At 54.4% G+C, this 14,699-nt stretch overlaps 1 protein-coding gene across 3 annotated transcripts in view; it reads left to right on the forward strand.

The window, feature by feature from the left end:
• Positions 1–14,540, forward strand: part of FUNDC2 (FUN14 domain containing 2) — a 162,210-nt gene extending 147,670 nt beyond the window's left edge. Inside the window, exons 2-6 of one of the 3 annotated variants that reach the window (XM_057429662.1) lie at positions 6,173–6,193; positions 6,594–6,741; positions 7,995–8,070; positions 9,232–9,366; positions 10,661–10,845. In XM_057429662.1, the coding sequence (XP_057285645.1) occupies positions 6,175–6,193; positions 6,594–6,741; positions 7,995–8,070; positions 9,232–9,366; positions 10,661–10,738 (456 nt within the window). In that variant the 5' untranslated portion in view covers positions 6,173–6,174 and the 3' untranslated portion in view covers positions 10,739–10,845. Of the gene's footprint in view, positions 1–6,085; positions 6,194–6,593; positions 6,742–7,994; positions 8,071–9,231; positions 9,367–10,660; positions 10,846–13,903 lie in introns of those variants that run through there. The other 2 variants (XM_057429663.1, XM_057429661.1) reach the window with 2 other exon arrangements.
• The last annotated feature ends 159 nt before the right edge of the window (positions 14,541–14,699 follow it).

The following is a 14,699-nucleotide window of genomic DNA, read 5'->3' on the forward strand; positions in this document are numbered from 1 at the left end:
CCCCTGCCCCCCAAAACGCACACACGTGCTGATGCACACACGCCAGCACGCGGCTCTCCTTCGGCTCACGAAGGCAGGAAGATGAAGAGGAACGCCCTGCGTGGTCTCGGCGTCTGCTGGGCGAGCAGCGCAGGGAAATGGCCCATAAATCATGCTGTAGGGCAGCAAGAGTGCAACAGGGGCAGTGACCCCTCTGGTGACAGTCCCAGTGTGTGCAGAAGCATCCATGTCGCAGGGTTTGGTGCCTGAGTGACGGAGGGAGGCAGTGGGGATGGTGGAGGGATGGGTGTTTTGGGATCCCAAATGTGAATCCTTACTGTGGAGCAGGTGGAACTGGTAGGCAATGGGACAGCACACAGGAGCCGAGACCCTTGGGTAGAGGTAATCCCAGTGGATGTGGGAACACATTCCCCAACGTCCCACTGCCCCATGTAGCCCAGCACAGCCCTGGACTGACCCTGAGCATCCCCGTCCCATGGGCTCATTGTGCAGGAGCACCCCATGTCCATAGGCTCTTAGAGAGGGGCCAGTTCTCACCACCTCACTGAGGACACCCCCTCTCTTTCCACCCCTCTCCTTACTGCAGCCCCAGGCCCAAGGGAGAAAACCATCCCAGGCAGCTGGGTCTGGCCACGGCACAGCAAGGAGCACGCAGCGGGACTTCCCCTCAGTCCTTGTAAAACCCCAGCCCACTGAGGGGCTGCCCACTCCTTCCTGCAGTCACCGAGGGGCTGACACAGCAGGAACCGGGGCAAAAAGTGCTTCCCCCCCCCCCAGGAGAGGCAAAGAGCCAGTGAGAAACACATTTCCTCCTGCTTGTACCCTGGCTGCTGGCTCTGTGACCAGCCTGGGGCTCCCTTTCTGTGTGAGGAAGATGAGCAACAACCTGTCCTTCATGTTCCAGTAATTATTTTGGGGCAAAACAAGCAGTAGGTCACACGTGGGGGGGATGCCCTGCCTGCTCTGCATCACTTTGTCCTGGTGAGGTGAAGTGAAAGGATATTGTTGAGGGCTGGAGGGGAAAGGTTGTCCGGAGGTCTGGGAGACACATGGGAGATCAGGGATGGGCTTCTGGCACCAGTGTCCTCTGCAGTATGGACGTGACTTTATTCCAGTCATGGTGCCTGGGAATCTCCCTGTGCTGTGAGACCGTGCTCACCCGGAAAGGCTGGAAAAGGTGTCTCTTCCAGAAAGGAGCACATGGGGAAAACGTGGCCAAGCAAACAGTGTGACCATGAAGGGAGCAGTGCAGGGGATGGCAGTTCAGGATGGGCTTGTGGGAGGGTTGGCGTTGGTTGTCAGGAAGGGTGCTCCAGGTCTGGGTGCAGCACAGAGGCTTCTTGCCTGTAACCCTGGCAGGGATGCTCCAGGCACTATGGGGTAACAACATCCGGGGTCACGGAGGGCAGTCAGGCATTCCATTGGGGGCTGCAGTGACAGAAGCCTGGGCACAGTCACAGCTGATGGCTGTGATACTGGTAGGTGCTCGGTTGCTGGGTTTGACCATTTTCAGGTACTGGGAGGCAGCTCCCGGCTCCTAACCCAGAGACACAAGAGATGGGACCCAAATGAGCAGAACCCCCCATATTATTAAAATAAGGCTGTGGGAAGGGAAATTTGGTGTGAAACAGAACACTTGGAGGTAACTTGGGCAGGGGGCTCGGCTCTCATCTCTTGCTGCACACAGTGGGGAGCTTTGTGCAGGCACACGAGAGCCAGGGCAGAGAGAAGCGTGCTGAGAACAACCAGGAATCTGCATGGAGCCCGCTCCCAGCCGGCAGAGCCTGCTAAACTGGAGCCCACGTTCCCAGAGGGATGACACTGCCAGCGCTGGCACTTCCTGGGCTCTGCAAACCCCTGCGGGTGCCACTGCAAAGCATGAGCATCGCCCCACAGAAAGCTGAGCTGTGCCTTTGCGAGACCTATGGAGAGGCACCGGCGTTCCAGCCCTGCCCGCAGCGAGGCGCAGCCTGAGCACACCTGCCTGCTCCCAAACCTCCCCTTGAGACAGCGCCAGGGCACCGTCCTCCCGTGCAAACACGGTGGGGAAGCCGGCACGCACTCCTGCCCCCGACAGCCCCAGAGAACCCTGCTTGGCCAGAGCCAAGGCCCCACGTGCACGCCGACAGCACTGGCTGTTTCCCAGAACTCAGTACGGTGATGGGGCAGATAAAAATGACTCAGAGCAAAGCGAGCCATGTTTAATCTTCTGGGACTTTTTCTGTGTGTATGTGAGAGCAAGTGACTCATGGCAGCTTCTCCGGAATGCAGAGTATCTCAGAAGCAGCAGCCACCCATAGAATCATAGAATCATGAATGGTTTGGATTGGAAAGGACCTTAAGATCATCCAGTTCCACCCCCCCTGCCATGGGCAGGGACACCTCACACTAAACCATGTTGCCCAAGGCTCTGTCCAACCTGGCCTTGAACACTGCCAGGGATGGAACATATATCACTTCTTTGGGCAACCCACACCAGTGCCTCACCACCCTCACAGTAAAGATCTTCTTGCTTATACCTGAACCTGAACTTCCCCTGGTTCAGTTTAAACCCACCACCCCTTGTCCTGTCACTACAATCCCTGATGAAGAGTCCTTCTCCAGCCTCTTCCCAGCACTTGCATGGGCAGAGAGCACCAAAACTGCCCGTGCTGTGTGGCACTGGCAATCCAAGGGAAAAGACCAAGAGCCCATCCCTGCTCTTCCACAGACATGCCCTGAGTAAGTCCCCTCCTCATGGGCTTGCCACGCTTCATCCCTATGCCGCTGGGCACAAACTGCCGGCTGGCTCTGCCCAGGCTGCCAGCCATTCCCACCTGGATGATGCCACGTTCACTCATTGCACCAAATGCCACAGGAAATCCCTGGCACCTCTTAAGCACCTCCCTGCACATGCAAGAGTTGAACAAGAAAATTATGGAGCATCCAGGAATTGTTAATCACTTTCTATATAGCTTTTTTATTTATTCACTTTTATTTATATTCACTTTTTTATACAGGGGAAACTGCTGCAGGGAGCAGCAGGACTTGCCCATGGCCACCTGCAAGGCAGCAGCAAGCCAGGAAGAGAGAATCTGTATGGTCTGAGTAGCCACTAAGTATCACTTCCCATGCTCCAGACTGGCTGCATCCATTCGTGGTTCAAAATCAGTGCTTCACGGCAGGAGGGATGGCTCGAGGGGCAGCCAGGGGCTTACTCCTGCTCTAAGCACAGCGCTGTGGCTGCTCAGCCTGCCTCTTGTTCCCTTAGCCCAGCCGGTAGGAATCCCAGCTGCTGGCAGGAGGGAGCAGAAAGCCCCTTCCTTTGTGGTGGGGGAGAGCTGGCCTGCGCTAAAAGGTCCCTATAGCATCCGGGGGGGAGCGAAGGAGAAGGGCTGTCACCCGCACCCATAGCGGCACGAAGGGCTGGAGCCCGAGTTTGTTTCATTTCCAGAACATGAGAAAAGATTGAGAGAGACAGCAGCAGGGAGAGAAACCCCGCTAAAAATCCCTGTGCTCCTGCTTTGACAGGGCTGAGCTGCACATCATTTCCTTCCTGCAAGCTGCAGCGTGCCCCCAGCCAGCAGCCAGCCGGGGCTGTCCCTGCGTGGCTGCGTGACACCAGCGCAGATGTCCCAGCACGGAAAGGGGAATTCAGACTCTGCTTCTTGCTGTACTAAAAGCAGTGACACGGTGGTGGCCCCAGCAGAGCACAGGGCCACGAGGCTGGCAGCATCGGAGCCGCATCACGCTGATAGCAGCTTGGGAGCATCAGGACGCTGCAGCCTTCCAGGTCCCTGCGCACCCGGGACACATTTCCTATCTGGTGGAGATGGACAGGTATGGTGCCTCTCTGAGGTGCACAGAGGGGCATCGTGGGTCCATTTACAGAGCATTTTGGGGGAGGTCTACAAGCAGGTACTGGCCAGGGGGTATGGTTTTGGTGACTGCGTTATTGCCCAGTACTGCTTGCCCCTGACCACAGGCTGGGAGGCAGTGGTGGTGCCAGGAGGGAGGGGAACCCTTTGAGATGGGGAGTGGCTGCTCTTGCTTGTGTCTCCTGAGCTGAACAGGGCTGCTGGCCAGGAAGGTGCCTTGCAAGAAGCCCCAGTGGTTGTGGGGTGCTGAGGTGGATTGCTGGGCCCCACTGCCGTGCCCACCAGCCCCTGTGCCACCCTATAAAGGCAGAGGCAAGCTGGCCCTGACCCTGCTGCACAGGAGCCCCCAGACCTGCAGCTTTACATCAGCCCAGCTCCTCTCCCACCATGAGAGGAAGCTGCCCTGGGTGATGGCACACGTGTGCTGGCAAAGATGGGACCATATTGCAGATGCTCAGGCCAGCGGATGCCTTTGGGACCATGTGTGTAGGGAACACCCCAGCTAGCACCAAGGAGAAGGCATGAGAGGAGCCCTGCCTGGCCCCAGTGCATGCGGGCAGCCTTTTGCCTAGAGGAAGGAGACAACTTGGGAACATGTGCTGCATGGAGATGGGAACCCACCACATAACGGACATGCAGGAGACCCCAGTGCCACCTGACATTGGTGTTCAATGGGATATTCGAAACAAAACATTGCCACAGGCACCCACTTGCCCCCAGCCACCCCTCCCCATCAGCCATCCCCTCCCCTGCCCCATATCTTCTCTTTACAGGGGAAGCTGCTCTGCTCACTGCCAGCCCTGCCTACAGCCGAGGTGGAGACCTGGCAGAGACATGGTGCTCTTGGCTGCTCAGTAGTCGGTGTAGGATCTGTCTGTCAGTCTCACTAACAGCTACATCTGATTACTGGGTCACCAAAGGGTGACCACACTGCATCTGCAGGAGATGCCCTCTGATCCGCTGGGTATGGGACAACTGGGGCTTTCTCTGAGTGTGGTGGGAGCAGAGGGGAGCCCTGATCTTGAGCAATGCCACGGGGCTTTGGCTGCCCAGGAGAGCAAATGCAAGAGCTTTCCAGTCACCAGAGAGTAAATAAACCCTTGTGGAGTGCAGTCCCCTTCTCCAGGTGGTTATGAGAGCGAAAGCCCTCTGGAGCATCCTGTCTACAGGGTCCCTGGCTCTCAAGGGCTGGATACCTGGATTCTCTCTCCTGCATCCCCATGGTGTCCAGCTGTACCTTGCTGTGCCCTCTGCACCTTAGACCGCCTAGTCCCAAGGCCCAAACTTGCTGTGGGGCAGCAGCCCCCAGGGGATGACTGCGTGCAAGACAGCACGACTCAGCCACTGAGCAATCGCTGCCCCCGTCTCCCCACTTTCCTTTGGGTGCGCACACACTGCTCCAGGCAGCTCCCCTCAGCAGGGCAGCGCAGGAAACACGTGTGATGCTGCCGCAGCTCCGCATCTGTCCCCGCCGGCCTGAGGGGGGTAAGAGGGTGCTGTTGGCAACCAGGATGTTGCAGCCACGCAGGCTGAATGCTGCCGCTGGTTCCCAGAACGCTGTTCCCCCACCTGCGCTCCGGCTCCCACTCGTGCACTGGTTCCCGTTCACCCCACAGGGGGGTCAAGCCAGCTCCTCCTTTGCTTACAACATCCCCAGGAGGATCTCTGCGCTTTTTGCCTGTTGTGTGTCAGGTTTCCGGGCTTTGCTACTCCCTGGGCAGCTGCGTCCCCAAGTGGGAGGAAGGTGCGTTCGGTTCTGCAGGAGCTCGAGTGAGGAGCGGCTCAGACGCGGGAGGGATCGTTGTTCAGGGCAGACAACCAGATGTGTTACTGCCCGGCTGCCCGCATCACCGCCGGGGGTGGCCGGGGCACATCAGGGCAGGGCTCCGTGTCACGTCCAACGTGCCTGAGCCCCCAGCCGCACCACACACGTGCCCCGCTCCTCTGGGTGACCAACACGGGAAAACGAGCCCCGTGTCCGGGGGAGCAAAGCGCCGTGGCAGCTTTTAAGATGCCCTTGGAGCCCGCTCTGTCCCTCCGCTGGGTACCATCGGCTGCCCCGTGCGGCACCAGCACCGTGTAACCCGAACCGGTTCCCTTAGGACCCACGCAGGGCCCCGGGGACCCCCGTGGGCACCCCCGTGGGCAGGCGGTGCCGCTGCGGTAGCGGAGGGGATGGCGCGGCGGGGTTGAATCGAACCGGCGGGCCCCGGTACCGTCCGCGCCGCCGCCGCTACGTCACAGCGGCCTTCCCCCGGTGAACGCGCTTACGCCGTCGTGTGGGGTTACTTGGCCGCGGCGGGCCGTTGGCGGAGGAATGGCGGCGCGGGGCGGAGGTGGGATGGGGATGGGGATGGGGATGGGGACTGGGATGGGAATGGCGGGGTCCTTCCGTTCCTCTCCCTGTGGCGGTGGGGGTCCCGGCTTCCTCCCCTCCCCGTGCGTGCGGCCGTTTCCGTTGGCTACGCGCGGCGGCCGGTAGCGGGGCCTGGCCGGGGAGCGTCCCGCGGCGGGACAGCGCTCTTCAGCCCGTTCCGCACGGGAATGAACGGGAAGCACAGAGACAGCACGGGGCCAGAGGGGCTCCGGAGCCCTCGGTGGAGGGCGTGGGGCGTCCCAGGGGGATGCCAGACCCTGCGGGGCTATGGGGCTGGGTGTGGGTCCCGTGTCCCGGGGGAGCTGGCGGGGGGCTGTGGGGCTGCAGTGCCGGCACTGAGCCTGTCTGTGTGCCCGCAGGTGCGGAGGACTCCTTCAACGTCCTGGACCTGGCGGAGTACACCAAGAAGCAGCCTTGGTGGCGCAAGATCTTCGCCCCCAGCTCGGGGTCGAGCGCTGAGAAGTACAACGTGGCCACGCAGCTGCTGATCGGAGGGGTGACGGGATGGTGAGAGGTGCTGGGGGCTGCTGTCGCTGCTTGTAGCAGGGCAGGATGCTGGGCTTTTGGGAAGGCGCTGGCAGCTGCAGGGGGTGCATCTGGCAGCCTTTCAGAGAAGACAGGTGTCCAGCATGCTCAGCCCAATGTGCCCTGGCATGGTCTTAAAAGCTGTCTCTAACACGGAGCTGAAGAACTGAGGCTGTCTCCTAGGGGAGAAAATGGCATCAGGCTTTAATTTTTGAGGTGAGAGAATTCTCTTTAACTCCTGCCATAAAGTGGTGGTGTTAAACTCAGGTAAATATGAGGCTCTTGGAACAAGGATACCTTCTTCCCTGGAGATGGATGTGTTTCAGACATGTGCACTAAACCTCCTGTGGAGGTGGCTTATTATATCTATAGGCATGGTTGATGGGGTTTGTGCCACTTGGAGCAAGTGCTTGTGGCTTGTGGCTCTGTTCACAGCTTCATTCCCACAGCAGCACTATTTGAGTTGCAAACTTGGTGTAATCACAATGCTGTGCTGCTTCTCCTGGCATGGGGCGAGTTTACAAGCGTAGGACAGATCTCTCCCTTGTATCTTCACTAAATGTATGTATTCAGAAATGGGTGAGAGAAGGTTGCTGTATTGTTTTGCAGTGTTGGTAAGGAAACTGTGGTCAAAGTCTGCTTTCAGTGATACAATACATTAGCCCTTTGCTAATGGGGTGTCGCTTGCTTGAGTTCTGGTGGCTTCAGTGATGTCTTTCATGTTGAGAATGTGTAGCCTTGGAGACCAGTACAGCTTTAGAGCACTGCCGTCTGCTTGCTTCGGCAGTTTTCTCCTCTGAAAAATGAAAAGCAAGTAGTTGTTTGGGCAACAATCAGCTCACCTTGCAGTCTGCTTCCCATGCTCTGTCGTGGAGCAGCAGCAGATGTGCTGCCTGGTTTCCCTTCAGAGATGATGCCAGTTAAAAAAGACAAAGCTAAAATCACCTCTGCCTCTGGTGAAAGCGTGTGTTTCCAATGACTCCTTTGGGGAGTTGACATTGAAGAGAGAAGACTCAAAACTGTAAAAGGCTGAAATGTGACAGTGAGCAGCGAAAAGCTGTAAAGCTGGGTGCAGATCCTTACTCTCTGATTGCACCTGCATTTCTTGTGCTATTCATCAGCTGTCTCTGAGTCCTGGGTAACCACTGCCAAAGGCAGCCTTGCCTGCGGGCAGCGTGCTGGGGAGGGTGTGTTTGTCATCTCATTCTCCTGACTGGAACGTGGTTGATTTGTAGGTGTACTGGATTCGTCTTCCAGAAAGTTGGAAAGCTGGCAGCGACAGCGGTGGGAGGTGGCTTCTTCCTACTTCAGGTGTGTATGAACAGTGAGCCAGGCTTTCTGAGAGCTCTCTGGTGGGGACCAGAGCTCTGCTGTGGGCTGTCTGGTGATCATTACCTGCTGGGACATGTGGGTCCAGTTCCCTGCTCTTCCAGGGGCTCCATGTGGAGCTCTGTGTGACCGTGGATTTCAGGGGTGAGTGTTCCCTGGGGTAGATGCAGCGGCAAAGCAGGATCAGTGTGTGTAAACCTGAGCATTCCCAAAAGGTGCTGTTTGGTTTAGGGGCTGCTGACAAAGGCCAGGCCAAAGGCACATTGGGGCTATTACTGCAGGGGCATCTGAGTGAAGCAGGGAGCAGGTGAACCATGCTGCTGCTGTACTTAGTCCTGTAGTTGGTCTCATGGAGGTAAGAGAAACAGCCCTAGATGTCAAGAAGGGTTTGTCCATATCTGTGATGTGCTCCCTGTCAAACTGGCTACTTGAGTCAGGCCAGCACAAATGGGGCTCTTTGTGAAGCACTAGGGAAGAGAAACAGAGATCTTTCTCTGTCCTCAGTCGTTTCTCCAGGTTTCCAAGAGCCTTTGGCACTGAGGGGATCTCCTTGATGTGCATATGTAGCTTGTACATGCTGCAGGAGCAGAGCAGCTCTCAGGCCTTGCTCAACAACCTTACTTGTTTGCTTCTCAGGAGCTGTCTCGTGTTGTGACTTGTTCTCCCCGCTCTTCTGGCTCTGCTTGTTCTGTTGGAAGCCAAAAGCTTGCTCTGAGCATGGAGAGTTTCACTGCTGAATCATCCTGCCCAAATAAAATAGAGAGGAGCAGGCTATTAATAGCTGTGTCCACCCACAGAAGCAGGAGAGCTACAGAGAGTCCCGACAATATCCATAGCAGTTGTGAAAGGCAGATGCCAGCATTGCATTAAAGAATAGAGGTTGAAACAGGCTTAACTGCAACGTGTGTCCTGCTGGTAGGGGATTCCTGTGAGCACAGATGTTGCAGGAGAGTCAATACAGCTGCAGGGGTGGGTCCTTTGTCAAGTTTTTAAGCTCGTGTGCTCATCCTCTGAGCCCACTGGAGCAGTGTGTGGTGGGTGGCAATGGGCAGGGAAGGTAGGTGGGTAAGGGGGGCTTCTGTTTAGCCATGGTCACCCAGGGCGTTACTCCAGGAACTTTCTTTCCACCCCTCAAAACTCTAGATTGCAAATCACACGGGATACATCAAAGTGGACTGGAAGCTGGTAGAACGGGACATGAACAAAGCCAAGCAGCAGCTGAAATTTCACAGCAGTGGTAACAAAATGTCTCCAGAAGTGAAAAGCAGAGTGGATGAGGTGAGACAGCTCTCCCAGGGCATGTGCAGATGCTTAGCTGAAGGGACATCAGAAAGCAGGATTGACTCCTGGGCCTTTATGGATCCTCTGTTGTGCAACTGCAAGGGAGGAATGCTTGCATGACAGCAAAACTGGAGAGGTGGCAAAGGCTGTGCATGTTGTCTGCCTGAACTGGTAAAGCCTAGAAGACCAATAGCATCCTGGCTTGTATCAGCAATAGTGTGGCCACCAGGGACAGGGAAGTGATTGTTCACCTGTATTCAGCACTGGTGAGGCCACACCTCGAATCCTGTGTTTGGTTCTGGGCCCCTCACTACAAGAGAGACATTGAGGTGCTGGAGCGGGGCCAGAGAAGGGTACCAGAGCTGGTGCAGGGCCTGGAGCACAAGTGTGATGGGGAATGGGTGAGGGACCTGGGGGGGTCAGTCTGGAGAAGAGAAGGCTCGGGAAGACCTTATTGCTCTCTGCAACTGCCTGAAAGGAGGATGGAGAGAGGTGGGGGTTTGGTCTCTGCTCCCAAGTAACAAGAGATAGGACAGGAGGAAACAGCCTCAAGCAGCACCAGGGAGGTTTAAATTGGGTGTTAGGGAAAATTTCTTCGCTGAAAAGAGTTATGAAGCCCTGGAACAGGCTGCCCAGGGAGGTAGTGGAGTCACCACCCCTAGAAGTGTTTAAAAGAGATGTGGATGTGGCATGTGGCTACATGGCTAAGTTGTGGACTTGACAGCGTAAGGTTTATGGTTGGACCCAGTGATCTTAAAGGTCTCTTCCAACCTAAACAATTCTATGATTCTGTTCTATGATTCTATTTCTGCATGTCTGGGACAGCCAGGGTGGCATCTAGGCATGACAGCAGCTTACCATGTGTCACTTCAAATTGCTTGGGGTTGGGACAGAACATGCTGGGGTTGCGGGAGAGGTGTCTCTTCAGCCCAACAAGAAAAGCTAAGCAGATCTGGCAGCAGGGTGGCCCAGTGTACCCTGGGCTCTGCTGTACACTGCTCTGGCACACAGAGTTAGCAGCCCCTTGTGTCAGACTGACTGCTGGTTGGGAGATAGCCTTGGAGCGTGTAGGCCTGGAGGATGTGAGGATGAGAGCTGCACTGGGACCGGGTCAGTTCAGAAGCTGCACACACAGTGATTAAATTAGGGAGGGGAGGTCACAAGGGGAGTACTCTCCCTGACCCAAGCAGCGGCCTCTCCCTTGGAGAAGAGCCTGAGGGGTGTCTTCTTTTGGGGAGGGTGGGTGACCTGCTGCTGTTGAACACTGTTGGCTCTTCTCTCCCATGCTTAGGTGATCATATTTCTAAAGAAGAATGTTATCGTGACTGGAGGGTTTGCTGGAGGATTCCTGCTTGGAATGGCATCCTAGAAACTGCATTTGACTCTCCATGCCCAGCCTTCCCTGCCCTCCTCTGCTGTTGTTTTCTCTCACTTAGAAGTCAAAGGATATTGTAAACATGTTCAGTTCATTCTGTTTGTAGGTTGCAGCCTCTTTTCTTACACCACTGCCTCTGATTTCCAACCTTTTCCTCTGGGTTATTAAGGTGCTGGGATTTGTCTGAAAGCTCATGACTCCCAGTGTATCATTGTGATTCCTTTCCCCACTAAATACACCCAGCCCAAATTTTCTGATGAGTTGCAGCCTCTTAAACATGTAATGGCAGAGAAACCTCTTAAACGAGCTTCTTCCCAGGTGCTCAGGGCTGTTACATGTACATTTGTCTGCCAGGATATGTGTACACCACCTCCCAGCTGTTCACTGCTGCTTAGCTCGCACTTTTTGTGCCCCAGTACCTGGAAAGCCTGTTCATCCCTCTGCACAGAGATGGTGTGTGCAATCCACACTGTGCTTGACTCTCCTGGGGTGGATGCTGGAGTGTTGGGACAGGCCGGGCTATGTTCATAAGGAGCAAGTTCATGCTATATGTGGTGCTGGGGGTGCTCCTGCCCTCCCCCTGCCATTGCACTGCACTTAGATAGCCGTTTGGCTGCTTCTCTGCCGTTATTTATACCCTTACTGGAACTGCAGCACTGGCACTGCTGATGGAAACTGAGCAGTGCGGGTGGCTGTCCAGGTCCTTCCCTCATCATGTGTTCTGAAAGTCACCAAGCTTCCTGTTCTGTTGGAGTGTGCTTCTAGAGCGTTAGAGCAAGTGCTTCTCACTTGCTAACTGACTGCTTAGCCTTTGAAATGTGCTGAGGTGCTCTCTTGTGGAGGGCAGGCTTCCAGTCTGCTAGATTTGTTCATATCAGGTTAGCAGCGTGTGCTTCAGCTGTATTGACTTCCTGTAAATCACCCTGGGCCTCGCACTGATGCTTTTAGGTCTGCCATGACCTTCTCTAGCCACTTTGGAGTTGGTGATGCTCTTAGAGCTGTAATCATGTGGGCCAGGATCATAGGCAGGAAATGCATGTATCTTTAGGGTATGTTGTACTGGTCCAGGGTCCCTCTTGCCAGCTCTGCTGGAGTGGTGGCAGGGGAAGACGTGAGTTCAGTCCTTTTCCTGCCTCTCTAGAGCTCAGACTCTATCTCCCCAGTCTCTGCAAGCAACTGAAATGACAAAACTGTTGGGACAACCAGGCTGTACTCTTGTGGGAGAGGCTCATTTCCAAACTTTCTGCTTTGGTTATGGTCTTCCTCCTTTGCGTTTACAATCTCCACCAGAAGAGATGCTTGCTTAATTCCATCCACTGCAGCCCTTTCCCAGATGCAGAGCTTGGCTGGTTTTGGACAGTCTGCCCTAGTGCAGCTGTGTGCACAGCAGAACTCTGACCTACAAGAGAAAATGATGGAAAATAACAGAAAATCCCTTAGAGGTGTCCTGCATTGGCTGGGCTGGGCTGGCATTGCTGCTTGGCAGAGCGTGGGGACTTGGGTGACAGCATGATATTGCCCTCCAAGCAGGTACATGTAGGAGTTCTTGCCAAGGATTTCTTCTGTGTGTGAAAGTCATCCATCCTTCAGTAGGAAACATGCCAGAGAACAATGATGTGCATGGGTGATGGGGATGCTGCACCCCATCTCCAGCACTGTGTAATGCCTGTCTGATCATCCGCTGCTGCTCTCAGTATGGCCAGAAACGGACATCTTCCCGCAGAAGCTGCTGGAATGGTGGGTTCTTCCACCAGAGGTGTTGGAACTTGCGGTTCATGTTGACTGGAGTGTCAGTGTAGCAACACATTGACATAGCCGAGGTTTTCTCACCCTCAGGATCTGAAAAAGACTGCAGATAATGAGGAAACCCGACCTGAGCAGTGATTTCAGCCCTTCCAGGTAACTGCCCCCAGTTTATATAGTGGGCATGACGTGCTGTGGTATGGAACACCTCTTTGGTCAGTTTGGGTCAGGTGTCCTGTCTCTGCTTCCTCCTGGCTTCCCCTCCTCCCTGGCAGAGCATGAGGCTCACAAAGTCCTTGGTCAGAGTAAACCTCACTGAGCAGCAACTAAAACCATCGGTGTTATCAGCGCTGTTCCCAGGCTGAGAGTCAAAAACACAGCACTGCACCAGCTACTGAGAAGGAGAAAAATGACTGCTACTGCTGAACCCAGGACAGGTCTTTTGGTCCTGTCCTGCTGTACATGGCCAAGGAGAATGAAGGAACAGCTGGGCTGAAGTCTTTTGAATGATGGTCTTCCTAAAAGCCACCTGGGACTGCAGGACTGATGTGATGCAGCAAAAGTCTTCAGGAAATTGGTGTTTGGGAGGGGAGTGACATGTGATGGTGGTGGTTTTGGTTTGGTGTTTTGTTTCTAGGAACCCTGCAGAATAGATGCATGAATAGATACACTTTTATTGCAGGGTACCTCTTGTTCCTGTAGGAAAACAGTATTGCTGCCCCTCCTCCTGGTGTGCTGCATAACACAACTTCTTGTTGTGAGAGGCACTAATCTCCACGAAGCTTTCTGCAATGGCAAAGCTCAAAGTAAATCATTAACAGAGTGTACCGATGACTTTTAGGCTCAAATAAGTCACTATTTCTGCCCAGCCCCAGGGAAGGGTGTGCTGGGTTCTGCTCCATGAAGTCCCAACTTGCTGCTATGGAGAGAAATTGCCCAGAGAGGGAGCTAAAACGCTGCTGAAAGGGGAAACAGGACAAAACTATATTGAGTTTGATGTGAATGCAGGAAGGGAATGAACAAGGACATTGGGATATGGTATTCTTTCTGCTGTTCTAGTGTGGGGCTTGTGGATGGCACCATTTGATGCTGGGGCCCACACTGGAAGCTTTGATGCTGAATCAGCCTCTTTAGGGATGCATTTTCATTGCTGTAGGTGTCAAGGTGAGGTGTTCCCACCCTTCCCCACCCCTGCTCCTTTTGGTTTTGTTTCAACAACTTCTGGCATCTGTTACAGTATGAGAAGGTTTAAAACACACTAGGCTTTTAAAGTGTTTTTATATATTGTATGTAAATGCTTGTTGAAGTGATATTTTATTAAACAGCTTTACTCTAATAGCTTCTATGTGTGGTCTCTTGACTTCTAGGGAACCAGAGTGGTTTTGTCTTACCCTGCATCTTGCATTTGACTGACAGAAGCAGTTCCAGCCAGGCTAGTAGCATGAGCCCAGGTGTGTACCCCCGTGGCCAGGAAGACCAACAGCATCCTGGCCCATATCAGCGATAGTGTGGCAGCAGGGCCAGGGAAGTGATCACCTCCCTGTACTGAGCACGGTGAACGTAGAGACGTATACAAAGACATGTAGGCATGGCAGTTAGTGACATGGTTTAGTGGTGGATTTGGTGATGAAAGGTCTTTTCCAACCTAAATGATTGAGGCCACCAGCCTTCCCCCCTCTCTGCAAGTGACCATGGGCTGCCTTAATAAACCCCTCTCTTTGATGATCTTGGTACCAATCACCCCTGTTCCAAATAAGTGGATGCTTCTGGGGTGGGAGGTGATTCTACTGCCACCCTGGCTCCTGAGCCTCTCTGCCAAGCAAGTTTGTACCACCTGAGTAGAACTGGGCCTGGAGACAGGGCTTATCAATAGGCATGACAGAAGCCTATATATTTATTTTTTATCATCTGTTGGTAACTTTCTTTCCACTGCTCCTGCTCAGGTAAGACACAATGGAAAAACGAGCAACTCACCCAAGTGTTTGAGGTGCTTCACACATTGTGATCGCTTTCCCCTCCTTTGCAAGAATATTAAAGCCCTTATGTTGTCTTAAGGGTTTGCTTTTTGAGGGGAGGCAGTGGGAGGAAAAGGCCAGCCCTGAATTATTCCAATCCTGAGCATGAGTTATAAAAATACCAAGCAGCTTCTGTTTAAACATGATGATATCACACTCAGCCCTGGACGGTGAATGGCAGCCAAGCCGCCTGGCTT

This window comes from Pezoporus wallicus, unplaced genomic scaffold, assembly GCF_028554395.1.
Source record: "Pezoporus wallicus isolate ANWC-B61680 ecotype Strahan unplaced genomic scaffold, APGP_CSIRO_Pwel_v1 contig_14159, whole genome shotgun sequence".
Classification (NCBI taxonomy): domain Eukaryota; kingdom Metazoa; phylum Chordata; class Aves; order Psittaciformes; family Psittacidae; genus Pezoporus; species Pezoporus wallicus.